This window comes from Urocitellus parryii, chromosome 3, assembly GCF_045843805.1.
Source record: "Urocitellus parryii isolate mUroPar1 chromosome 3, mUroPar1.hap1, whole genome shotgun sequence".
NCBI classification, from domain to species: Eukaryota; Metazoa; Chordata; class Mammalia; order Rodentia; family Sciuridae; genus Urocitellus; species Urocitellus parryii.
The window spans coordinates 2,931,819-2,959,194 of NC_135533.1; the positions used below are offsets into that span (position 1 = coordinate 2,931,819).

Below are 27,376 nucleotides of genomic sequence, written 5' to 3' on the forward strand. Positions count from 1 at the left end.
CTACGTTGTCACAAGCAGGTATTGAGAGTGAGGCAGGCCTTCGGCAGGGTCCAGCCCTCGCAAAACCCTCTGCAGCTGGCAGGTGACAGTGACCCAGAGGACAGGGAGCACAGAACAGTAACTGCCCTGATGACAACCGGCTGGCCTCTTGCTGTTCTGGTCCCAGAAACTGAGCTTGTGTAAGAGCTAAGGTGGCCTGAGGCCAACCGTGATGTTCACTGTGGTTTCTAGAACAGCCTGTAGCAAGTGGCAAAGTGGCCAGGACGTGGGACGTTCTGGGGTCCACAGGCTTCTGAAATCTCCCCTGTGGCCTGGCTGATCCCATTCTCCTCCTCAGCTGACACCAACAGGTGGTTCCCACGGTCGATGACTTCATGTCCCCAAGTTCTTTTGTCCCCAGCCCCTTCTAACTCCTTGGCCAGGCAGCTGGGTGGAGGGATGCAGGGAAGCCCAGCAGAGAGCGGGGGACACCCCAGGACGGTGCAGCAGGGGCCGATGCCCAGCGCTGTGCTGACATGGGTGACCCCTGCCTTCCCTGACCCCTGCTCCCGACTGAGCCTCTTCACCCGGCTGTCCTCTCCCGCGTCTCAAGGGTGGAAGCATGAAGTGGTCGCACACTCTGAATGGCGAGGCCTGTGCAGGCACCTGTAGCACTCTGCGATCACAAGGCACCGCTCACGCTTTGCTGGAATGCTTTTGCTTTTCATATTGTTTACTGGAAGCGGACCCTGTCCCCTCCTTACGATCTCCCAGCATCCTGGGGCAAGTGCAGACTTTCCCTCTGAGTCTGCTGAAATGAACTGGCAGAGCAGCAAGTGGGAAAGCAGGTGGGTTTATGAACACGCACGCGGGGGGCCACACACAGTCTCACAGCCAGGGAGGCCAGATGGCTGAGGCTTAAACGACTTCTCACAGGGAGAGGGAAGCCAGGCCTGCAGCGGGGAATAGATGATTTTTAGGGAAACTGGATGAGCCCAGAGAAGGGAAAGTGCTGGGGACAAAGTTCCTCTGGGCTCTGGGTAGATGTTATCAGGTTTCTAGGAGCATCCACGTGAGAAAGGATCGGAGGCGCCATCAGCACCAGGTGGTGACCTTCAGCTCTGCTCCACCTCCCGGCTAGAACTGACCTCTGCTCAGGGGCAGCAGAACTTGGGGCAGTTGTGTAAGGTGAGGACACGCCCGTCCTGCCTCCAGGGGTGCTGTAAGACGGATGTGAGGTGTGTGCGCGTGCTGGAAGGCCACCCAGGCCACGGGAGGGTTCAGACGGCTGCACTGCACCCGACAACCTGGGTGGGCTCAGGACTCTGGCAGCGTGGGTGCTGCGGCTCTACACAAGACCCAGAGGAGGGCCAGGGCCACAGGCACACGCCAAGGGCACTGCTGGCACAGGCAGCCCGCAGGTCCAGGCCGCGGTAGCAGGGTGACAGCCCTTCCTGTGGGCTGGGTGAGGTGGCTCTCCAGAGGGAGGGGGCTTGTCAATGCTGGGACTGATGGCAAGAGGCAGATCTCAACAACCAAATCCAAATAGTCAAACCCAACCCAGCTTCCCCTTGGACCCACATTTGATGTCCCAGGAATTCCCGGACATCGTGTTTCATCTTACTTACAAAGTCATTGAAGTGTCCAACTTAAAGAGATCTTATTTTCATGCCTCCTGTAGACTCTCTTGTCAACAAATTAGCAATTATAAGCAGGTCTTTGTTGTGTCATATGACTTTTTGTATTTTTTTGTTGGTTCTGATTAGTTATCCATGACAGTTGAATGCATTTGACACATCTTACATGAATGGAGTGTAACTTCTCCTTCTTCTGGTTGTACATGATGCAGAATCCCACAGGTCATGTACTTACATATGTACGTAGGGTAATGGTGTCTGATGCATTCTCCCATCCTTCCTACCCCGTACCCCTCCCCTCCCTTCAGTCCCCTCTTCCCTAGCACCCTCCTCCTATTGTGAATTAACATCTGCCTGTCAGAGAAAGCATTCGGCCTTTGGTATTTGGGGAATTGGCTTATTTTGCTTAGCACAATATTCTTCAGTTCCATCCACTTACTGGCAAATGCCCTCATTTCATTCTTCTGTAAGACTGAGTAATATTCCATTGTGTGTATGTACCACGTTTTCTTTTTTTAAATTTTTTTAAACGTTTATTTTATTTGTCCATTTTTTTTTGTGGTGCAGGGGATTGAACCCAGCGCCTCGTGCGTGCTAGGCGAGCGCTCTACTGCTGAGTCACAGCCCCAGCCCCCCACATTTTCTTTATCCATTCATCCATTCCATGAAGGGAACGTAGGCTGGTTCCACAATTTATTGTGAATTGAGCTGCTGTAAACAGAGATGTGGCTGCATCACTATGATTTGCTGGTTTTAAGCCCTTTGAGTATAAACCCAGGAGTGAGGTAGCTGGGTCAAAGGGTGATTCCATTCCAACTTTTCTGAGGAATCTCCATACTGCTTTCCATAGTGGTTGCACCAATTTGCAGTCCCACCAACAGTGTATGAGTGTGCCTTTTCCCCACATCCTCACCAACATTTATTGTTAGTGTATTCTTGATAATTGCCATTCTGAATAGAGTGAGATGAAATCTTAAAGAGGAGTTTTGATTTGTATTTCTCTAATTGCTAGAGATGGTAGACATTTTTTCATATATTTGTTGATTGATTGTATTTGTTCTTCTGTGAAGTGTCTGTTCAGTTCCTTTGCCGATTCATTGATTGATTGATTTGGGTTGGTTTTTTGTTTGTTTGTTTGTTTGTTTGTTGTTAACTTTATTGAGTTCTTTATATAGATTAGTGCTCTATCTGAGGTGTGTGTGGTAAAGATTTTTCCCCATTCTGTAGACTCTCTCTTCATGTTCTTGATTGTTTCCTTTGCTGAGAAGAAGCTTTTTAATTTGAATCTATCTCATTCATTGATTCTTAATTTTACTTCTTACACTTTAGGAGTCTTATTATGGAAGTCAGGGCCTAAGCTGACATAATATAGATTTGGGCTTGCTTTTTCTTCTGTTAGCCACAGGGTCTCTGGTCTAATGCCTAAGCCCTTGATCCAACTTGAGTTGAGTTTTGTGCAGGGTGAGAAATACAGGTTTAAATTCATTATGCTACATATGGATTTCCAGTTTTTCCAGCACAATTTGTTGAAGAGGCTATGTTTTCTCACTGAATGTTTTTGGCACCTTTGTCTACTATGAGATAACTGTATATATGTGGGTTTATCTCTGTGTCCTCTATTCTGTACCATTGGTCTACATGTCTATTTTGGTACCAACACCATGCTGTTTTTGTTACTATTGCTCTGTAGTATAGTTTAAGGTCTGGTACTGTGATGCCTCCTGCTTTACTCTTCTGCTAAGGATTGCTTTGGCTATTCTGGGTCTCTTATTTTACCAAATGATTTCATGATTGCTTTTTCTAGTTCTATGAAGAATGTTATTGGGATTTTAATAGGAATTGCATTAACTCTATATAATGGTTTTGGTAGGATGGCCATTTTAACAATATTAATTCTGCCTATCCAGGAACACGGGAGGTCTTTCCATCTCCTAAGGTCTTCTTTAAATTCTTTCTTTAGTGTTCTGTAGTTTTCATTGTAGAAGACTTTCATCTCTTTTGTTAGATTGATTCCCAAATATTTTATTTTTTTCAAGGCTATTGTGAATGGGGTAGTTTTCCTAATTTCTCTTTTAGTGGATTCATCACTGTTACATACTTATGCATTTGATTTATGGGTATTGTTTTATATCCTGCTACTTGGCTGAATTAATTTATTAATTTTAGAAGTTTTCTGGTGGAACTCTTTGTATCTTCTAAATATAGAATCATGTGGTCAGCAGATAGTCATAGTTTGAGTTCTTCTTTTCCTATTCATATCCCTTTAATTGCTTTCATCCAATTGCTCTGGCTAGAGTTTCCAGGACTGTGTTGATGGTCAAAGAGGGTGTCCCTTTCTTGTTCTAGTTTTTAGAGGTAATATTCTCAATGTTTCTCCGTTTACACTGATATTGACCTTGGATTTAGCCCAGGTGTCTTTTACAATGTTCAGGGTGTTCCTACTATTGCTAGTTTTCTAGTGTTTTGAACATGAAGGGGTGCTGTATTTTGTCAAATGCTTTTCTGCATCTATTGAGATGATCGTGTGATTCTTGTTCTTAAGTCTGTTGATGTGGTGAACTATATTTATTGATTTCTATATGTTGAACCACCCTTGCATGCCCTGGACAGTGATGGTGGTGCACTGTTTTTTTTTAATATGTTCTTTTATGTAATTTGCCAGAATTTTATTGAGAATTTTTGCATCTGTGTATATAACATTTTCCCCTGAAAATTAAGCCATGTGTCTCATAGCCCAAACAGGGTCTTTGAACATTTGACCCGTGGCCTCCGGATTCCTGAAGGCTCTCGTCCCTCTTTGTTGATGATTTCTCCTTCTTTCCTTCTTCCCACCCTCTCCAGTAGGAGTGCCCTTAAACTGGGCTGAAGATATTTTGCTGAAGTTAATTAATCGGATTTCATGGGGACAGTCGTTCTTATAGAACTTAACACTCTCCAATTCTTCTGAACCATCATGGAGGATGAAGTGTTCGGCCTTTGCCTGACACTTAGGTCTTTGAGTCTGGAATGGTGTTTGGAGACTCTGTCAGTATTCAGACCCTGCTTTCCTTAGAAAAGGAATCCACACACACTGTGGCTTGAGCTCCACCTTCCATGCTGTTGGTCCACCAGGAATGTTCCGGAACAAATCTCCGTCTGGATTGTGGTGCTCAGACTTCTTGTGCTCGCTTCACTGATAATTCCAGTGGCAACAAGAAGTGGAGAGGTGGATCCTGTGGTTCACTGGATCATTTAAATCGTGCTGGGTGTGTGGAAGGCAGCCTGGCTGTTCATTTCAGGGGCAGTAGAAACATTTATGCATTTCAAGTCACTCCAGGGAAATTTTCACAAGTAAATAATCTAAAAGGCACAGTGTGGCAGCATTGTGTGTGACAGTAAAAATGCCTGAGACTAGGCAAACAAGACCAGTAAACAAAAAACAGATAAAATATGGGGCAGCCATTGAAATAGGAGCTAGGAAGAATATTTGTGATTTTATACTGAATAAGGAGAATGTAGCACAGAGCTCAGGTGACAAGTGTGAGCATCATCAGTATGTCCAGAAAGGCTGGAAGTGAACCCGGAGCCTCCCCTGGGCACACTGGGCAGAGAAAGTCTGTGTGTTATTTCCTAATGTGCTCATTTCCATAATTGCTGGTCCAGTGCCATTCGTTCAGCAATTAATCAGGTTCGTAAAATTGAGCCTCATGTTTCAGAGAGATGAGCTTCTTCCAGGGATGACTGTCGTCAGCTGTAAGATGGTCGTGGAAACCCTGGGCCGGAAAGTAAGTCCATTGGGAAAAAGCATTCCGCGGAACTGATGTCCGTGTCCTTGCATTTTGTGTCTTAATGACTAATTTAGTTGTGTTCATCACTTATCTTAACCACAAAATTAACATTTAAAAAGTGTTTGTTTCTCTGGTTTATATCTGCCTTTGACTTCATATGATCATTAGACACAGAATTTGAATGTTTATCTCGGTCTCTGAAAGCTAATTAGCCTGACTCCTTCCAGAGAGCGGACAGGGTTGGGCCACTGTTACCAGGAGAGCTGGGGGCGGGCCGCCTCTCCAGGGGGCCAGGGTAGAGCAGGCAGGAGCCTGAGGTCGCCTGCCCCTCTCCACCCAGTGACTGCAGTGCTTATTCCACCTCCTCAATTCCATTAATTCCACCCCTTCTGCTTCCTTTAATGGCCACAAAGTGCTCCGTGCTGCTGCTCTCTACCCTGTGAGGTGGCGCTGACAGAAGGAAGCCCTGGTTCTGTGCGGAGCCTGGTGCAGCGGCACAGGAAGCTCTGCCTGGCGTCACCCCTGGTGGGGACAGGCAGCCTGCTGCATTTCAGCTCCTAAGGTCCTGAGTTCCCCGCAGAGACCTGCCGGGATCAGGCAGGTTAGCCAGCCCCCAGCAGCAGGGGGCACCCGCTGCCCCAGGCTGGACTGCACTGGGCACAGAAAAGAAACAGGAAGGGGACGTGGCCCCATGGTCTGCAGCTGGGAGGGCCAAGCCTGCAGCCCAGGCTGCCTCGGAACGCTCTGATGGCCCCCGGCACGTGAAGACCCCGCCTTGCCGCAGACGTGCTGTGCAAAGCCGCAGAGTGACCCACTGTGAATCTGAGGCTGTTTCTGAGTCTCCGAGGACCCCTTTCTTTCCCCCTTTTCCTTTCTTTTCCTCTTTTTCTCTTTCTCTGATTTTCTAATTCTCTTACTAAATATTTCTTACGTGTAGTTATGCTGATCATCATCTCACAGGCTGCCCTTTTGATTTTGGAAGGTGTGCACACTGCTTTCTACCTCGTCTTTAGGAGATCTGAAAGTCACAGGTCCTCTTCTGGGCCCCAGCAACAGTCCTCGTCAGCCACAGCGATGAGCTGTCGGTCCCCTGACCAGCTGCGCGTCACAGGACACTGAGGGAAGCCTCCTCCGAGCCAGGCTCTGGGTGGTGGAGGCGATTGAGACAGAACACAGTTTCTGCCGCTGGGCACCTTCCAGCCTGGGTGTGGGCGGGGTAAGCGCTGTGGCCATCTTTCTGCGTTGGAGTACACTGGGCCCCGAGATCGACCTGCGTGGGAAGGAAGAGGGCTGCTGACCCCCTGCACAGGCTCACGGTGCAGTGGCTCAGCCGTCCTGGAACTTGAGGGGTGAGTGGCCCATGGCCTTGGGGCAGAGTGTGCGGCTGGGAGGTTCATATCTCGGGCAGGGAGGTAGGGGGTGTGGAGGTTGGTGGCTCCAAGGCCCAGGACCAGGGCGGGATTCATCTTCAGGGACCTTAGTGGCTGCTAGACTTTACTGCCAAGCAAACGGAAGGGACAGCAGCTTTGAGCAGGACAGTTCAGTGGGTTTTAGGTAATGAAGGGGATGAGAGAAGGGAAGGTGGACAGTCCAGAAGTCCCCCGGGGCTGCTCAGGGGAGAGAAGGGCCCTGAGTTAAGACAGTGGTTTGAGGGGACCCGGGGCACGTGGAGCTCTTGGCCCCTTCTGGCAGGGAGATGGCGCAGTGCTGGGGTCACCTGGGGGCTGAGCCTGTGTGCATGAGGGGTGGTGGCAGACTGTGGAGGGCAAGCCACACTTGGAGGCAGCGTGCACCAGCTGTTCTGGGTGCTCTCAATGGAGCAGCGCGTCCTAAACCCCGCGCACGGTGCTCACTCTGTGGAAGTAGTCCTTAGGAATCCCGCGAGCCACAGTGCCAGTCATTCTTATTTGACAGACCAGAAAACAAGAGGTAAAAAGAATTTGTTTCTAAGTCACACAGTTGGCAGCCGAAGCCTGATCACTGAGCTCAGCTTTGTCTCTTCCAAGCCACCGAGGCCCCTGCCCACAGAGGACTCCAGCACCCCCAGAGGGTGCCCAGAACCTCCACCTCTCCAAGCCCATCTTACCTAAGCTCACCAAGGCCAGCATCGAGGCAGCCTCAAGTGCAGCAGCAAAACCAGCCTGAACTTCACTGTCCTTTATCACCATTTCATGGATAGAAATTCATTCTTAACAAAGATTCTGCTAAATCCAGCACTGGATTTTTTTCTTTCCTTGCTAAGTCAAGAGCTGTCACCTTTTCCCTTCAAGTCAGCCCCTTACAGCTCTGTTTGCCAGATCTACGTGGCCGGCACCCGTGCTCTTGGCTTTGGGGCCCTGATTAGTATAAGAAGGGTCCCCCGAAGACGAGCGAGCGCTGCAATGCTGAGGCAGCTGAGTGAGCCTCGGGCAGGCGGCATGCACACCGTGGACACGCTGGGCAGGGGCGATCCACGGCTCAGCGGATGGAGCAGGAAGTGAGAGAGCTCACAGTACACAGTGTGAAACATGAATGATCTTTGAAATTTTCCGATCAGCATTTTCAGTCCGTGGTTGAATGGGTAACTGCAAGTGTCGGAAGTGAAACCATGGACCAGGGGGCTACCGGAGGTCACCTCCCGATGGCACAAAGGGCCCCTCTGTTATCACTGGACTGCAGTTGAACTGGGAGAATGCTACAGCTTCCCGTCCCTTCCTGCCTGCGGGTCCCGCGCTGCTCTCTCAGGATCACTCCTGGAGCCACCCGCTCACTGCCCTCAGGCTCAAGATGCAAACTGTGGAGTCAGGTTAGCCTCATGCAGAGTCCCAGGGAATCCTGCTGTCAGGTTGGCGAGAGCTTGGCGGAAACACCTGGACGCTTCCCGGAGCCACAGCCACCCACTTTCCCATTTTCTACTTTACCAACCAGGAAGCAGTACTGGGAATGGCACCCAGGACTTCGAGATGGTATTTAGATGAATCAGGGGCCAGAGGCAGGGTGTGGCCCCCACCATTCAGAATCTCACCAGCCCCCATTCCCTTCTTCCTGTTGACCAAGGGCCAGGCTATGAATCGATGAGGTTTCCTCATGACAAGGTACTTAAACATCAGGAAGTCAATCAACAAACACGGTTACAACCAACCAACAGCAGAACATCCATAGGATCTCATGGCTAGTGCTGAAGGGGCATCGGTGAAGCTTGTCAGCAACTTCCAGAAAGTTCCCTGGATGAGAACAGAATCAATAGCCACTTAAATATGATGTACTTTATTTACCAAGAACCAACCATCAGTGAAAACTATCCCAGTGGCAAAACCCAAAGCCGTTTCAGATGCAGCCAGCTATGGGCAGGGGGGGGGGAACCTCACCTTCACCTCAAGATCTAAGATGTTTCTACAAATAAGTGGAATAAGAGCTAGAAAAGAAAAGGAAAAAAAAAACACATCTTCTTTTCCTACAATTCCATCCCTGGAAAGTCTAAAAGACATTAGATTTTAAAAAAATACTTAGTAAGTCTGTTAATGTGGCTGAATATAAGATACATACTAACAACAAGAACACCATGAGAACTACAATAAACTATAAAATCTTGTTAAATATTTGAAAAAATGTAAGGATGCAGTATGGTCTTAGATATCAAGATAATAATGAAAGGTTAACTCTCTTGAGGTTGATACCAAACATGAATATAATCCTCATCAGAAATCTGAAATCCTTTAGTGTCAAACATTTGACAAAATAATCTTAATTGTTATGTATAAGAATAGTCACCTGCATGTGGCCAGGAGCAGGGCCGTCTGCTCTTTTACCTGGAATGAGGACATAATCGACGTCCCACTCAGCTCGGTGGCAGTGACACTTCCAGGCTGTCACTGTGCCCAGGTGTTACCATCCCTCCTTGGAACTCTCACATCCGCCTTGGTAGGTACAGAGGCCCCGGGTCACCTCCACTGTACAGGGGCCCCGGGTCACCTCCTCCATACAGAGGCCCCGGGTCACCTCCTCCGTACAGAGTCCCCAGGACGCCTCCACCGTACAGAGGCCCCAGGTCACCTCCTCCACTGTACAGAGGCCCTGGGTCACCTCCTCCGTACAGAGGCCCCAGGTCACCTCCTCCGTACAGAGGCCCCAGGTCACCTCCACCGTACAGAGGCCCCAGGTCACCTCCTCCACTGTACAGAGGCCCTGGGTCACCTCCTCCATACAGAGGCCCCAGGTCACCTCCACTGTACAGAGGCCCCGGGTCACCTCCTCCACTGTACAGAGGCCCCAGGTCACCTCCTCCACTGTACAGAGGCCCCGGGTCACCTCCTCTGTACAGAGGCCCCAGGTCACCTCCACTGTACAGAGGCCCCAGGTCACCTCCTCCACTGTACAGAGGCCCCGGGTCACCTCCTCTGTACAGAGGCCCCAGGTCACCTCCACCGTACAGAGGCCCCAGGTCACCTCCTCCACTGTACAGAGGCCCCGGGTCACCTCCTCCACTGTACAGAGGCCCCAGGTCACCTCCACTGTACAGAGGCCCCGGGTCACCTCCTCCACTGTACAGAGGCCCTGGGTCACCTCCACTGTACAGAGGCCCCAGAAGTCAGGGAGTCCTCAGAATCTCAGAGTAAGTGCTGTGAACTGGCCTTGCTGGACCCGCAGTCCAGGCTCCCCGCTGTCAAGCTCTGCGTAGAAACAGCCCAGAGTGGTGAAAGGCTGAAGAATCCTAAATAGGCTCCCCATGATGGGCATCTGACATACAAAGAGCTTGGGGGAAATGGACACACGGCCGGACAGCCAGGCCGCACCAGAGTTCAGCCACAAGGAGCTCAGGTACCAGTTCATAAAGACAAAAAATTAAATTCTAATTGTATTAAAGGATCAACTGCTTTGAAAAATCTGTCATTTGGTTTAGTGAAAAAGAGAACTTTTTACTCAAAATGTGTACTCCAAAAGATAAAAGAGGCTGCTATATTTCACTTACCTTATAGAATTTTAAACACTAAAATGGCAGATAATATATGCAAAAAAATCCAGGCAACAAACAAAAAGATAGTGTTAGTAATCTACGGAGAGTTCTTCCAAACCGACCAGAAAATGAAAAGAAGAGGAAGCGTCTCAGGAGACCCCGAAGCTGAGCCCTGGTCACCTGGGAAGTAGATCTGGGGTTCAGAGTCCTGAGTGTGTGGGTGCTGGGTGGAAACGTGGACCTTCAGTCTCGAGTGTCCCTAGCCGTTGGGGGCCTGGAGGCTGGGAGGGCCAGGGTGTTGGCTGTAGGGCCTCGTGGGCCCCACCAACTCAGGTGGCGTGGTCCCAGCCAGCACCACCAACAGGTGGCTTGGCTCTGCTCAGAAAGTGGTGCTCCCGCGGGGTCCACTGGAGTCCCACCGTGTTCCACTGAGGTTCTGCTCCTGGAGTTATTTAGATGGAGATGGAGGTGAAGCATCAGCTCCCACTCAGAGCCATCACTATGGATATGAAAAGGATCTGAGGATATTTTGAAGAGCTTTATGTTAATAAGTGCGTCAATGATAAAGAAATAGAGAAATTCCTGAAAGACAGGCATGACCGCGGCTCTCCAGTGGAGGACTTCTTACGGGGACAGCCCTGGGCTCATGCACGAGGAGAAGTGGCCCAGGCCGCTTTCCTGACCAGTCCCACCAACCACTAAGGAAGATCAGCCCAGCTCTAAGGCGCGTAGAGAACACTGTGATTTGAATGTATCCTTTGGGTTCACCAGTAAGAAAAGGCCTACGGGTGGTGATTGGCATCAACTGAGGTCCTGTGAGACGGCCCCAGAGAAAACGAGTGACCTTATAAGACAAGGAGGACGTTCACCAGCCAGCACCCTTGCTCTGACTTGCCACATGGTGCCCTCTGCCACGTCACGGTGCAGCAAGAAGCCCACCAGACTCTGAGCAGATGCTGGTGCCATGTTCTTGGACTTCCCAGCCTCCAGAACTGTGAGGCCCACAAAATTAGATTCTTTACAAATTATCCAGTCTCAGGTATTTTGTTACAGCAACAGAAAGGGGACTTAGATATAGGATAATTAGAGAAGAGGAGGAAATCCTTCCCAATCCATTTCTGAAGTCAGGAAGTCCTCTGAAAGGAAAACCCAACCAAGATATCACCAAAAAAGTACAACCACAGTTTTCCTTCATGCACACAGATGCAGAAATCCTCAAGGGAAGGCGAGCAGGTTGAATCCAACCATAGATAAAAGGATGCTCCATCATGGCTGGCTACATCCGCTCCAGGAGTGCAAGGTGCATTTAACACTGGAAGATCAAACAGTGTCATTTCTGATGCCTGCAGATTGAAAAGCAGAAAAGCCTGATCGTCTCAAAAATATTAGGAACTGTTTGAGAAAATCCAACACACGTTTATCATAAAAACTCAGAGCACACTGGAAGTGGAGCGGAGCATCTCCAGCCTGACCAAAGCATCCACAGGGAAGGTCCACCTTAGTACCATGTGAACCAGTGAACAGGCGCTCTCCCCAAGCCCAGGTGAGCACAGGGCCTTCACACCCCCTCTACAGCACGGTAGGGTGATCACAGGCGAAAAGGAGAAAAGCATCCACAGAAATACATTAAGTAGAGAATTCTCAGGAATCTTTAAAAAAAGAAAAACCTAATGAAACAGATTTAGCAAAATTTCAGAATATAAAGTCAAGTTTCTAAAATGTTCTATGTTCCCGCAGACTAATGATGGAGAATTCACATGGAAATCGAAACATGCGTGTGTGTTTTATATGTGAAAAACATCAATCACTCAAAATTTAGAGGTAAATTTAATGAAATACGGCCATGACCTGTATGTTGAAAACCACAAGATTTCGCTGAGGTAAGGGTTAAAACAACCACCCCTCGTCTCGGGGAGCCTGCCATCTAGTGAGGATGGGTGCTGTGTAAGATGGAGGAGTGAAATGTGTCTTGTCTTAGATGAGGATGGGGTCTAGGACTTAACCCAGAAAAGGCCATTATAGAAAATTGGTGGCACAGCTCTTTGTTCTCTGCCTATGGCCGTCGGGGGACAAGGAGGTGTCACTTAGAGGTGGGTTTGAGGAAAATCTAAAAGGACGGGGGCACCAGAACATTCCGGCCAGAGGAAAGTAGGCTCAGGGTGGGGGCCCTGCGTGGCCTGGGCAGGTGTGGAGGCAGGCATGGGGGCGGAGTGGGCGGAGGTGGACAGGCTGGGAGGGGGCAGCCAGGCAGTGCCTACAGTGCTCCTCCAGTGGGGTGGGAAGCCGTGGGAGCTGGGCGGTGACTTCCACACCCGATGATGGCCCTGATGGCTGTGGTGGGACCGGACGCCGTGAGGGCAGTGAGGGTCTGGAGAGCCGGAAGTTCACTGCAGCATCTCAAGAGCAGTGCCCAGCCTCGGGGTGGGGGCCTGTTCTGCCTCGACAGGAGACCAGTAGTGATTTCTGACCGCTGGACAGGGGGCGTGCAGAGCAGAGTGAGGAAAATAAGGCCGTCAGCCACCAGACATGGGTGCTCCCCCTGGGGGGGAGGCGGAAGATTCCAGAAGCTGGGCTGGGGACGGGGCTGGGGAATGCATGGCGATGCCCCCTGGACACCAGGAGAGCTTCAGGGAGGCAGTCAGATCTGCAGTCTGGGGTCCAGGTCAGGCCCGCCAGGTGCAGATGGCCTGGAGGACGCTCAGCGGAGCCTGGTTTTTAGGGCCTGGAGTCTGGATGCCGTCACCTAGGAAGTGGTTCTTACCTGAGGAGTGAGGGGCCCCAAGTGTTAGTCTAAGGTCAGGGAGACCAAGGGAAGCAGGAAAGAGCCGGGAGGGAGGCCCAAGGCCAGGGCAGATGCCGAAGGGGCTTTGCGGAGGGGTGTGTTGGGGGTGAGCCAGGAAGCTGGAGAAGAGCAATTTTGATTGGCAGGTGAAACAGGAGAGTGGGTTTGAGAGAAAACAGGGGGTGAAATCGGGGCACGGGAAACAGCTCTCGAGGGGTGGCGGGGGCGGGAGGGGGAGTTTCTGAGGACAAAACCCCGTCATCTGCACCAGAGATAGGGAGCCAGCGCCCTGTGGGAGGGGACATGGGCCCTCGGCCGTCAACGCAGCACCCTCTAACACCCTTGGGCCACACTGAGGTAGAGCACCTGTGCGCCCAAGGATGGAAGCCTCTGGACATCACAGGGGGTGCGAACGCCCAGCGTGTGTTTGGAAAGCAGTCAGGCAGGAGGTTGAATCAAAAATGAAAACAGCAAAAAAAAATCCTTGACCCTCACTCCCAGCCTTGGTGGCTGTCCTACAAACTCCCAGTCTTGGACGGCTGTCATCCCACAGAGTTTAGACCCCTCAGGGAGGGCCCTTGGCGGTCCTTCTTCACAGGTTGGTGATTGCTGCGGTCAGGAGGCACCGTCCATCCCTCTGGTGTCCTGAGCCCCAGGTCTGTATCTGCAGATTCGCCTTCGTGACCAAATTTATTTGTATCCCCCACAGCACACACTCCTGCCGTCCTCCAGCTCAGCGGGAGGAAAGGGGGGGCGTCTGGGGCTGGGGCTCCGGCTGAGCCTGCAGGAGGCTCTGCCGCCTACAACTGTGTGTGGTGCACTCGCGGGTGTCCTGTGGAGCGCTGGGCCTCTCCACCTGCTGTGTTCTTGGGCATGTCCACTGTTAAAAGGGCCCCCAGGCAAGGGCTGAGGTGCCTTCCAGCATCCTGGGTAGCAGAAGGAGTGATGTGTCTCACAGAAAGCACCCTGTGGTCAGCCTCACTGGGCGCCGTGGCCCAGGGTCAGTGCCCGGGGCCAACAGCATGCCAGAAGCACACAGAAGGCCAGGCCAGGCCTTGGTCAGTGTCACTGGGCACGGGAAGGCTGGCTGGAACCCAGGCCCGTGATTCTCCCAGGAGCGATGGCTCAGTGTCCAAACTGTGTTTCTGGTGACTTCGTGGGGTGTGACCACCAAGAGGAACAAGACTGCCCCCGTGCGCGAGGACCGAGTGAATGAGTGCACCTGTGGCGAGGGTGGTGTCAATGAGCGCCACTCCAGACAGACCAAACCCCTGTGTGTCACCACCTCCAGGGTCTCGCTGCATCAGGAAACAGCAGTGTGACGTCACCTGCCCTGTCTCCCTGCTTCCTGGTGTGGTCACCTGAGCACGTACAGAGTGACAGCAGCGAGGACGCCTGGCCGAGGCCAGGCAAAGTGACGTGGTTGGTGACCACCTGTTATGCAGTGAAGACATATGACATAAAAAGTGACACCAAGTCCTCTGTGCTAACTCGTGGGGACGCCCACACAGGGTCAAGAAGGGTGCCGAGGCGCATGTGCCACGTGGTTCTGTTTTAGTGGCAACTCTGCGTGATACCTGCTGCTGGGTGTGAGAAGGAAGCAGAGGCGCTCTCCCAGGCCTGCAGGGGGGGTTCTGCCAATGAAGGTGGTTTCTGAGCTTGGGTCTCTCCGTCTGCTTTGGTAGACACAGTCACCATTTTGAAAAAAAATTGGAAAAGCATCAGTGAACTAAATGCTGTTCTGCTAGCAAAGAAAGGCTGCACCCAGTTTTTCTTTTTCCACAGTTTTGCTGGTGCCACGTTGATGTACACAAGGGTGGGAGTGGTTGTAGGTTCACACATGCACACATGGCCAAGGTCATCCCCAGGATCCCCCCTCCGTCCCCTTCCTCTGCCCACCTCCCTTTGATCTCAGGAGACCCTCCGGCACCCCGTTCTTTTCCGTTTCCCCTGTAGCCTCCGTCTGTGAGAGAAGACTATGAGCCTTGCCCTTCTGAGTTTAGCTACTTCATGTAACATCAGTTTCCCAAGTTCCCTCCATTTCCCTGCAGATGACGTGATCCCATTCTTCCTCATGGCTGAGTGACCTCATGGTGTGCACGCTACTCCACTCTCTACCCACCCATGCTGCCATCTTTAGTAGATACCGGCCAGGTGGCTGCTCACCAGTTTCACTGGCAGATTTTGAACATGGCATCATCAGAGTGTTCTACTACAGGATTCTGAGTTGTGACCTACGACACTCTATAAATAATTCTGTTTTTCTTTGTCTTTCAGGAATCATTAAGAGCCATCAGATACGAAATATCTCCAGATAAAAAATATGCACTTTTTTCGTATAACGTGGAACAAGTGAGTACTTCCATTTTCTGTCTACAAAAAAAATCCACATCTCTGTTCTGATGCCTCATTGAATATATTTCCTTGAACCTTACTCTTCCTGAGTTTTGAGTCCTGAAATCCTCTGTGGCCCTGGGGTTGTGTCATACTGCCACCTAGGAGAGACGGAAGGTACAGAAACTTCCTGGGCAGAGGAAGAGACTCACTTAGGAGCCGTCTCTCAGGTCTTCTTGGGAGATGGCCTCGACCCAGAGGTCCACCTCTCCTGGCTGGGCACCCTTCCTGCATTATGTGAAACCCTGCCCTCCACCCTGACAACAGAAGGCACTTCCATCCCCCACACACGGAGTGCCTCACCTCCTGGTGCCCTGCTTGGAGAGAGCGGCGCTGTGGCTCCCATGTTATAGAAACACTGTCCTCGGCACTGTGTATTGATGTCTCATCAGATTCTGCCAGAACTCTCTGTGAATCTCACCCTGGGCTCGAGAAGCAGCCTCAAGCTCCAGAGCCTGGGTCTTTTTTCCTTCTTTCCTCCCTCCTTCCTTCCTCCTCCTCTTTTCTCTCCCAACTTTGTTCCTCTAAATGTAGTTTTTGAATCTGACTTGAAGGCTCTATTACTTGTTGGGTGTTTCAGATTCACTCCTCCAAGTGCAGACTTTTTCAGTTCCGTGTCCAGTTTGTTGGTTTATTTTTGCTCTCCAGAACGTCTGTTAGCTATAAGAGTCTGGATAGAGAATAAAAACCGGGCATCTTGATCTGTTGGACTGGGTGCAGTTGGTGAACCTGACACCCTCCAGGGCCGTGGCTAGCTTTGGGACGCCGCGTCTCCTGTGCTCACCCTCAGCTGGCTCTGGGTGTGGAGTGCCTGGGCACTGCGTCCGGGCATCCCTAGATGGTGCCTGTGTCATGTGCTTTGCCTCCCTTGGAAACCCCCCAGACCGTCACTGTACACCCGAGTAAGGGACGACTTCAGCAGAAGGACTGTCCTTTGGCTGCCCCAGGAGGGGGCAGTTAGATGCTCAGAAGGTTTGAGGTTCTGTAGCTAGCCAGTTGCTTAGTCACCAGAGGACCCAACAGTGGGACCCAAACCTTGTGAGGTCATGAACATCCTGTTCCCAGGAGCCTTGGGAATGAGTCCCAGGCTGGTTCCTTGCACTTTAAGAATTCGGGAAAAACACAGTTGTCGAGTAGGTTTGAGAAAGAGTCAGCCCAAGCACAGATTTCCATTTTCTAGTCTGAGACACTTGCCTGCAGGGTGGAAAAATCATCCAAACCATGTTTTTATTGTTGTGGTCCAGACTTACAGTTGGCAAAGTGTGTTGCTTTCCAATGTCTTGTTTCTTCTCAAAAAAATCATTGCTGCCCCAAAGAACTAATGTTTGCTAAGTGAGTTTGTTTTGTTCTTTGTAGATAAAAAGTCTTATCATTTCATAATGTACAGAATCTGGAGGATTCTCTTGAAACTCAGCTAGATGGGGGAACACTAACTTTTATCTTGAAAACCATCCTAACTACTAACTGGTAAAAATTGCCTTGAAATAAACTTATTTAATTAGAACATCATGTTCCTTCATGCTGAGGGATATTTGACAAACACAGTTTTCAAAACTCTTTGGGGGAAGAAAAAAAAAGGAATTTTAAAATGCAATATTTTAGATCATTTTAAAATATTAATGCATTTTGTGGTTTTCTAAAAGGAAAGAGAGATGATAACTGGAAAATATTTTTCCTTTAGAGAATAAGAATAAAAAGCCCCTGAACATGGTGAAGAATCTCCCGCAGAGTTTAAAGGCGTGAATGTGGGTCTCTTCTGTGGCCGGTGGAGCTTTGTTCTGTTCCAAACAGCTTTCCCCCCAAATCTCGTCTAAATCGAAGCCCAGTTGATGGCCTGGTCATTGAGTTGGAGAATGGTTGGCGTGGGACGGATCTGTTCAGCTCTCTGCTGCTGCACAGCCAACCTCCCACCCACAGTGGCCTGCCGCACGCAGCATCAGTGTCGCCTGGCCTCTGAGGGTCAGGACCTGGGTCAGCTTAGCGGCTCCTCTGACCCAGAGGCCTTCCCAGGACTGCAGGGGTCCACGGGGTAAGGAGCCGCCTCCAAGCTCCCTGTCCCTCAGGAACAGGACTCGGCTCCTCCTGCACTGTGGGCTCCTGGCCCAATCCCTGGCCACAGAAGCCTCTTCAGAGGACAGCCCCAGACATGGCCACCTGGGAGCAGTGAGCCAGTGTCAGCGGGGTGGATGCCACAAATTCAATGACCTAATGTCAGATGTGGTATGCCCACGTGTTCTGTGGGTCAGAAACCAGTTCCAGGTCAGCCCACTCACCAGGCAGCAAGACCAGGGTGGGGGACCCTGAGCCCTCTCCGATGTGGCCTCCCCCACCACCAGGGTCCTCGCGGGAGGGCCTGTCCTCACGTTTGCCTGGTGCCTGACTGTCCTGCGTCTGCTCCACGGACGGGCTCTGTGCCTGCAGACTGTGACGAGCCCCTTTCTTTCTCACGTGGCCCTAGAGTTCCATGAAGGGAGAGAGGCAGGGGGTGAGCACAGCCAGGCCTTGAGAGAGCGCTGGGCAGGAGTCGGGGCACCGGTCCCCTGGCTCCTTGGTGACACTTAGCTGGGCGGGGCCAGACAACTGCAGCCTGTCTGTCAGAGAAGTGGAGATAATGGGCCATTCCCTCGTGACTCAGGGGTCTGTGAGAGCCAGGGGGACAATCAGCTGTCTGAGTTCTGTACACATTCAACAGATGACGCGAGAAGATGCCCAGCCCAGATCTGATAAGCAGCCAGTTCTCCAGACTGTCCTCCTATGGCCATTGTGCACTCAAGCTGAGCAGAGATCCTGCCTAAGCCCACAGAATGTGCAGTGCTGCTGGGACTCTCTCAGGAGCCCAGAGAAAGACTCATTCTATTGTGTGCTCATTACCTTCAGAACCTCAAGTTCAGCCATAAACGCATGTAGGTACATTTCCTCTGGTGAACTAGTACATTTCCAAAGGTTGTTTAGGTCGTCAATGAAAAGGAGGGTTTCCTAGGGGGGTCCCCAGTGCAGCCTCCTCCTCAGGGCAGCCTCCTCCTCCTCAGAGCAGAGGTCCCAGTGCAGCCTCCTCCTCCTCAGAGCGGAGGTCCCAGTGCAGCCTCCTCCTCAGGGCAGCCTCCTCCTCCTCAGAGCAGAGGCCCCAGTGCAGCCTCCTCCTCCTCAGAGCAGAGGTCCCAGTGCAGCCTCCTCCTCAGTGCAGCCTCCTCCTCCTCAGAGCAGAGGCTCCAGTGCAGCCTCCTCCTCCTCAGAGCAGAGGTCCCAGTACAGCCTCCTCCTCCTCAGAGCAGAGGTCCCAGTGCAGCCTCCTCCTCCTCAGAGCAGAGGCCCCAGTGCAGCCTCCTCAGAGCAGAGGTCCCAGTGCAGCCTCCTCCTCCTCAGAGCGGAGGTCCCAGTGCAGCCTCCTCCTCCTCAGAGCAGAGGTCCCAGTACAGCCTCCTCCTCCTCAGAGCAGAGGTCCCAGTGCAGCCTCCTCCTCCTCAGAGCAGAGGTCCCAGTACAGCCTCCTCCTCCTCAGAGCAGAGGTCCCAGTGCAGCCTCCTCCTCCTCAGAGCAGAGGCCCCAGTGCAGCCTCCTCAGAGCAGAGGTCCCAGTGCAGCCTCCTCCTCCTCAGAGCGGAGGTCCCAGTGCAGCCTCCTCCTCCTCAGAGCAGAGGCCCCAGTGCAGCCTCCTCAGAGCAGAGGTCCCAGTGCAGCCTCCTCCTCCTCAGAGCAGAGGTCCCAGTGCAGCCTCCTTGTCAGGGCAGAGGTCCCCAGGCAGCCCCACCTCCCTCCGTACAGACCGTCCTGCTGAGTCCTGAGTCAAGATGACAGGACACGAGTTCCCCTTGCAGGAGTCTGAAGCTGTCCCCGCAGGCAGACGGCCAATCTCCCTGCACTTGTGGGGACTGGTGCAGCTGGTTCTTCCAACTCAGGGACTCTCGAATTCATGATTCACGCAGAGCTTGAAATGCCCACAGGACAGTCCTGACGGTGCCCCTGTGTGTCTGTGTGTGCGCCTGTGTGTGTGCATATGTGTGCTGTGGGCGTCGCGGTCCCGCGTGCCCCTGCTCCTGGGGTTGCTGTTGATGTGTGAGAGGAGACGTTCAAAGACACTGAGACTTGGCCACCCAACGCAGGCTCGGCTGTCAGCTCTAGCCGGGTGTTTGCACTGACGTGCGACCGTGCCCAGTTGTGGCCCAGCGCTGCAGATGTGCACTCCTGCGGCTCGGAGGCCGCCCTTGCTGAGATGTGGTTCTGTGCTGACCGCCTCCCTCCGCGTTGGAACCGCTGAAGTCTTTCCAGGAGTCACCGAGCAAAGCCTTCTTCGTCCTGTACTGCGGGACATGTTCACCTGAGCCCTCTGTGTCCCTTTTCGGGGCCCACCCCTAGTGACCAGCGACTCTCGTGTTCGTGCTGCGGCGGCGTGAAGGGCGGACTCTGAAGCAGTGTGTCCAGCCACTACGCAGCTGCCCCTGCTGTCCTGCCCGAGCCTGGCAGCAGCTGTGATGGCGGGAACCGAGGACAGCTTTCAGCAACCTTCCCTCTTCCTCCAGAGAAGATGGATCACCCACAGGACAGGAGCTGTCCCGGCCCCTCCTGGAAGTGCACCCGGACCCCGGCAGCATTTCTGAGAAGACCGTTTACCTGGGATTCATTTCTGTGCTGTTTCAAGCAGCTCTCCTTAGCCAGACTCACCCTCACGGTTCAGATCGCCTTGCGAGCACGTGCCACCTTCCTCCTTAACTATATGAGGCCACTTACTGTGATTCTCACCGTGTGAGGTCACTGAAAATGCTCATTGACTTTTTGACATGTATGGTTCTGTGTCACTCAGAGCTAAGCACTGAGCGTGGGTTTCCCAGCACATGGATGTCAAGTAACGCACGCGAGGCCTCGGGGCACCCTGCCAGGGCTGAGTCCCATCAGAAGGCAGGGTGACAAAGGGACTGGGTCTGACAGACATCGGCAGGAGGGGGTGCCGCCTCCCGGGTCTGAACTCGACCGCTGGTGGTGGGGCCTTTCTTGCTTTTGAAAGTATAGGTTTTCAGCTTGTTGTTGTTGTTTTTGTTATTGTGCTATTATTTGAACACAAAACTGCTTCAAAACTCCTCTCTCTCTCTCTCTCTCTCACACACACACACACACACACACACACAGAGTTTTTACTCTGGGGGTTCATTTTATGTCTAGCTCTATTCAGGTTTTGGAGCTAAATTTAAAAGCACAGATGTAGACATAGAAAAAATGTAGCTCAAGCCATGATTCTTTCCTCAGCAGTAGCAAGTGTGGAGACACTTCTGTGTGAGTGTGGGTGTGTGTGTGCCTGTGTGTGCATGTGTCTGTGTGTGTGTGCCTATGTGCATGTATGTGTGTATGTGCCTGTGTGTGTGCCTGTGTGCATGTGTGTGTGTGTGTCTGTGTATGCACCTGTGTGTATGCGTATGTGTGCCTGTGTGTGCCTGTGTGTGTACATGTGTCTGTGTGTCTGTGTGTATGCCTGTGTGCATGTGTGTGTGTGTCTGTATGTGTGCCTGTGTGTATGTGTGCCTGTGTGTGTCTGTGTGTCTGTGTGTCTGTGTGTATCTATGTGTATGCCTGTGTGCATGTGTGTGTCTGTGTGTGCACCTGTGTGTGTTTGTGTGCCTGTGTGTCTGTGTATGTGCCTGTGTGTATGTGTGCCTGTGTGTGTGTGCCTGTGTGTGTGTATATGTACCTGTGTGTGTGTGCCTGTGTGTGTGTATGTGTGCCTGTGTGTATGTGTGCCTGTGTGTATGTATGTGTGCCTGTATGTGTGTGCCTGTGTGTGTGTGCCTGTGTGTGTGTGCCTGTGTGTGTGTGTCTGTGTGTGTGTGCCTGTGTGTGTGTGTGTGCCTGTGTGTGTGTGCCTGGTGGGGACAGCATTCCCAGAAGAGGCTGGAGGTAAAGAAGTGGCTGCTAAGCTGAGGACAGGTTCTGGGACATGAGGGACAGTCCCGCCAGTGGCTGCAGAGTGTCTGAAGGCAGCGCGGAGACGGAGGATGGCTGCCGCAGCGTCCCACAGCCGGCAGTGATAATGAATGGCAATATAGTGATGATTCTTAAAGACCCCGGCTCATGGGGGGGCTCTGGGTAATCAGAATTAACAGTGATGTCTGTGTAATTGGTAGTAAAAGGAATGAAGAAATGCAAATGAGCGGAGCAGTGCGACTGAGTGACACAGGCCGAGAGCACAGAGAGCATTAATGGCTCTTATTATGAATGGTCCTCATTGTAATGTAGTCAGGGAAAAAACGACTCAAATTCCTCCTGAAAGATTTGTTCTTGGGTTCCAATTTAGCAGTCCATGATTGCGGGCGCGCTCGTTAACAGCAATTATATGCAGAGACTCAAAGCTGATTAATATGGACCAAGCCACCGAGGCCTGCGAGCCAACAATTAGAGCTTAGAGACTCACTGTGCGCCATTATCTCTGCTTGGCGGCTGAGCATTTCTGTGCTACTGAAAACTGTAAAGACGAGTAACTGTGGTGAGTCAGGAGCAGCTGCATTTCCGACCTTCAGAACCAGCTCCTGGGAAGAGGATGACTTAACCAACCGGCGTGAGTCAAGATGCCTCCTAGGGCATCGCCAGCAATATCGTGGGCGTGCCCATCTTGGTGCCCGTGAATCAGACCACTATTTCCAGAGGCAGGCGAGGAGGTGCTTTGCTTTGCAGATACATGTTCCAAAACGTGGTTTCAGAAGCTAACCGAGTCCCACTCTGTCCTGAGTGTGCTCCATGGGTGGAAGTGGTGTCCCTTGCCACCCGTCCCCCTGCGTCCTGGCGGGGCCTTGCCATCCTGCAGTTTTAGCAGACCACAGGCTTCTGTGTTGTGGTGGCGTCCTGTCCCCCACACCACTGGGTTTTTGTTATGGAGTGTCTGTTAGGCTCAGAGCCCACCAGTGGGCACCGGAGCCTCAGCATTGGCCGCAGGCTGCACGTGGCAAGGCACAGAACCCCGTCGCCTGGCAGGTTCTTCTGGTGCAGCTGCTGCAGTGGTATTTTGGGCCAAGTCCATAGCTCTGGGCTTTGAATCTGTAGAAATTAATGAGCATGAGTGATGAGTTGCTAAAGTCCTAAATCGTGTGCCTCCCTGGGCCGGGCAACGCCCTCTCCCTGCTAGATGGGGGCACCAGTCCCACAGGTACCACGGGGTTTGTGCTGGCAGGGCCCCCCACCCCGAGTGGACGTGGTGTGTGCATGCGTGGGTGCAAAGGGACTCTCGACAGTTTCCCTGAGTGGGGACGGCGGGGGGCGGGGTGGGCTTGCAGTCGGCTGTGTTCTGGGGCAGCACATGCTGAAGAGGGGCTCTGGGTAAAGTGGAGGGAGCAAGGCCGGTGGCTGCTGCCTTCCTAGCCCAGCCTGGCACCTCAGCTGTGAGAGGGTCTGAGTTATTTCGGACGGCCCTGCCAGCTACCAGGGATACCCAGTTACCAGGAGATGAAAAGCCTTTGGGTTTCTTCATATGAGAATGGAGAAGTGCAAAGGTTCTGGGGTTCCCGAGTGGAGCTGGCAGATATCCACCCCACTAACAGCTTCTTAGATGAGCAAAGAAGCATTGGTGAAACCAGCCAGCACTTCCATCTGCGTGATGTGACAGCAAGTGGCCTTATTTGCCTGTCCCTGCCCCGAGTTACCGGATTGTTCTGACAACCTCCGAGCCCAGAGGGTGTCCCGAGAGCTGGGGAGAGCTGCTCTTGGCAGACTCCCCTGGGTTGTCAGGACTTGGATGCCACGGGCACCCTCTGCTGACACTCACCAGGACCCTGGAGTGGTGACAGAGAGCCCCTGAGTGACAGGGAGCAGCGGGGAGGGAGAAGACAGGCCGGCAGGTGCCAACGTATCTCAGGTGTTTAGATGTCACAGTGAAGGTTCGTGATGTGGAACCCAGAAAGGGACAGAAAAATAAGAAGATCAGGGCAGCTGACTGTGAAGCCGGACAAGCCCGTGTGGGGACCGGCGGGCACACTCCGGAGGCCAGCGGCCAGCAGGACTCGGGTGCTGGGGTGCAGGAGGCTCAACACCTGGTGCATGCTGGAGCAAGACCCTGGACAATCAGCACTTTCCAGACTGAGCCCTTGTTGGCCTCTGAGTCTCCCAGGTTGGCAATGGTCCTGTGCATTGAGGGGTGGTCAGCGATGGCCCAGCCGGCCTCCCTGGTGACTTCCCTCGCACGCACACTGGACCTTCACTCACTGACTGTGGTCAGTTTCCTCCCAGCTGAGGCCGAGGTCCTCTTTCCTGGGGAAGGTAGAGAGCCCTGGCAGGGTTAGCTCTGTCTGTGGGGCGCCATGTTGCTGAGGTTACTTTGTGAGCAGGGGAGTTGCTTGCTGGTGGCTTGCTGGCTATGCCTGGGGACACGGACGTGTGGCTTGTGTCTGCCCCTCCCCTGATGCGGAGCCGCCTGTCCCTGACAGCACCTTTGCCACCTTCATGTCCCCGGTCTCATGCATGACGGCCCCAGGGCTCTGGAAAGCCATGTACCTGCACAGCTTCATGAGCTGCCTGGTTGTTCCCGGAGGACAGAGGACGGGGCTTGGGACAACGAGGGCTAGGAGGAGACGGCCTGGGACACAGGAGGGTGCAGTGACGGCTGGTGGAGCCCTGGGAACAGAGGGAACCAGGCCACAGGGCCACGAAGACGCGGTGAACATGTCGCCCTTGCTTGTTGACACTGTCTCCGTGAGCAGAGGGTAGGGGTCAGAAATGAGCTAACTTACAGGACTCCCGTGGCTGGCTGTTCGTCTGACCGCCAGTTCTCCAGCTCGGCAGCCTCCACCTCGAGCTTCCAAATTATGCAATCTCACCATCTTGAAAGAAAGTGGGACCCAGGAGCCCTCCGGCCCAGCCCTCCTGTCCCTGCCTGTTCCCCTCCCTGCTCTCTGCCACAGGCTGAGCTCAGCCTCCCACACGCCAGGGGCGGCCCACTGTCCCATTCTACAGATGGAAACCCAGGGCTTGGGACAGCACGGGGCTTCGCCAGCACTTGGGGGGAGGCTGTGGCTCAAGGTGCCAGGTCCGTGAAGTACCTGCTCTTAGCACTGGGTTGCTGCCCAGGTCAGGGGCATCTGGCCTTGGCCCCACCACCATGTCGAAGCCCTCTCTGGTCTCACCAGGAGTCCCTGGCCTCTGAATTCACAGCGCCCACCCTGTTCAAGTTGGCCTCTTGGCAGAACTGAAGCTGCTGGTCACCTTTGTCCTAGAGGGCTGCTCCTCTCCCCTGGTCAGTTAGGGTCCATCCTGAGCTCAGACTTGGGTGGCTTTCCCAGAGCCCTGTGTGACGTGGCCACACACTGTCCCTGGGCACCTACAGCGCTGCAGTAACAACACCAGCTGGGGTTGCCCGTGGCTGGTAGCAGAGGCCCACGGAGGCTTTGGGAAGTGCTGACTCGGCTCAGCCTAAATCCTGCTGGGAGCTGGACAGCCTCACAGAGACTGTACCCTGATTCGTCCCTTGGCCCACAGCCCCCCCTTCCTTCGTCTGACAAAGACACATGAAAACCCACCACTACCTCTATTGGCCAGGACTCGGGTGTGGGCCTGTGTCCACCCCACCCCGCCATCCCCACCAGCACCCTGCCCTTTGGAAGTGTCCACTCTGCTCCTGTGGCCACCACCCATGCTCCCACCCTCAGCTGTTGTCTAAGGAGCCACATTCAGCTGTCCGTGGCCACTTTGCCTCAGACACCCTCGCGTCCATGCATCCTCCAAGCTGCCTTCAGGGTGACATTCTGTGTGACAGCCAGATGACACATTCCTCTGCTTGGCTCCTCTCTCATCTTCCTGCCACTGTCCCTCTCACTCGCCTCAGGGAGAGTCCATGTGCTGAGGGCAGCGTCCACCGCACACCCCACCTCAGTGTCCTTGCTCCTGTGCCCTCTGCCAGGAGACTGTCCTCCGCCACCCGACTCCTTCCCCAGCCCCCTCCCGGCCCCCAGCAGGACCCTTCCCTGACGGCAGGTGGAGTGCGCTGCCCGCCAGCTCCGCAGGGTCCTCTGCACTTGGACAGTTTTCTCGTAGCCACTGATGCACCTCCGTCCCACGACTCTAAGACCCTGAAGGTGCCTCACTCGGGCCGACCCATAAGAGGTCCTCAGAACACAGGCTCATGGTGCCGCTGCCCAGGGGCTGCTCGGGGCCCCCTGGGCTGGCAGTGTTTGTGGGGAAGGAGCGTTTGCCTCACTTGTTCAGGAAGCCTGCAGGGGCCACAGGTTCAGCTCCGTGACTTGAATTTGTTTGATCAAATGCAGTCTTGTCAGCTGCCCCTCGGAGAGATCTGTCCTGTTGGGGGTGTGGTGCCACACTGAGGCTGTGGGCCACTGTTCATGGGCTATTCGTGGGCCACTGTTCAAGTCCCCGGGTTTCAGTTAGAAGCTTGCTTTCCTGCCACAGGGCACAGAATTTAATTTCATTCTCCTTTTTTAAGGCCTATTCAATTCTGTGAGTTCTGAGACCTGCATGGACTTGTGTACTGCAGCCACACGTCAGGGGCCTGGCGTCCTGCTGTCCTGTGAGCAGGAACCCCTGGGCGGCCCCTTCCCAGGCAGGCACTCCTCCACCCTGCCCCTGGCACCCCCAGCCTCACTTCCGTCTCTGTATCTGCCTTTTCTAGAAGGTCCTAAAGTGGCACAAATGGCATCTTACCTCTCAGACTAGCTTCAAGGTGGACAGTCCTTTATGTCCAAACCTGAGGAGAATCCCAGGCTCCTTCCACGTCGCACTGGGCTCTCAGCTGTGGCCTCTCAAGGCTTTTCCTGAGGGAAGGTCTTTGTTGTCTTGGTGAAACACAGGACGCTGGGCGAGACCACACAGGGTTTCGTCCTTGGCTTCAGTGTCAGAACCCTCCTGGCCTCTGAGAGCTGCACCCTCCCCACAGCCACAGAATGCCTGTCCCCAGAAAAGTCACTCGGGAAGAACCAGAAAGTGGGTGAAGGGAGCCTCAGCAGGGCAGGGCCCTCTGCACAGCAATCCCAGGTCCAGAGGCCAGGACTCAGCACCGCTGACGTGGTTGTCGGTGGGGAGAAGACGACCAGAGACGTGCCGGGCGCAGGACAGGGGACAGCAGAGACATCCTGGGTCCAGGACAGGGGACAGCAGAGACATCCTGGGTCCAGGAGAGGGGACAGCAGAGACATCCTGGGCCCAGGAGAGGGGACAGCAGAGACATCCTGGGCCCAGGAGAGGGGACAGCAGAGACGTCCTGGGCCCAGGAGAGGGGACAGCAGAGACGTCCTGGACCCAGGAGAGGGGACAGCAGAGATGTCCCGGGCCCAGGACAAGAGACCAAGACACATCCTGGGCCCAGGAGAGGGGACAGCAGAGACGTCCTGGGCCCAGGAGAGGGGACACAGAGACGAGCTGGCACAGGCTTTCTGTGCAGGGGAGAGGATGGTCTGCCCACGAGGAGGGCGTGAGGCCCCTCCTCACAGCGGTGGCAGCCGCAGGTCCTGGTCCTGGCTCCTGGGTGGAGGAGAGGCTTGCTGAGGAGCTCTGAACGGGGACAGAGCCCTGCTCCTGCCTCCCCCACTCCTTCCTTCGGCACCTGTCACGTCGAGCACCAGTGCACACAGGGACAGGGCTCCTGGTGAAGATGCGGAAGCAGGACAGAGCCCAGGCCCTGGAGGCTGGCAGCCACTGCCCTCTAGACTTGTCATCTAGGAAAGCCAGCCCGATGGCCTCAGCCACGCCACAGGAGTGTGCCCCGTGTGACTTGCCGCTGCTGTGGCCTCCTCCTGGAGCTGCTCCCAACCCGTCTAGCTGGTGCTGTCCTCAGGACTAAGGTGACCGTGTCTGGTCAACCACTCCCGGAAGCCTGGGCACACACCCTGTAGTCACCTCCTCATGGCTGAGCCCAGGCTCCTCAGGAGCAGCCACTGTTCTCCCTTGGCACCTAATAGGTGATC

The 27,376-nt window shown here is 53.4% G+C and overlaps 1 protein-coding gene across 1 annotated transcript in view; it reads left to right on the plus strand.

The window, feature by feature from the left end:
* The window catches only part of Dpp6 (dipeptidyl peptidase like 6), a 600,350-nt gene that overhangs the window by 366,852 nt on the left and 206,122 nt on the right, over window positions 1-27,376 (plus strand). The window contains exon 5 of the mRNA XM_026406182.2: window positions 15,376-15,450. Within this exon, the coding sequence (XP_026261967.1) occupies window positions 15,376-15,450 (75 nt within the window). The remainder of the gene's footprint in view (window positions 1-15,375; window positions 15,451-27,376) is intronic.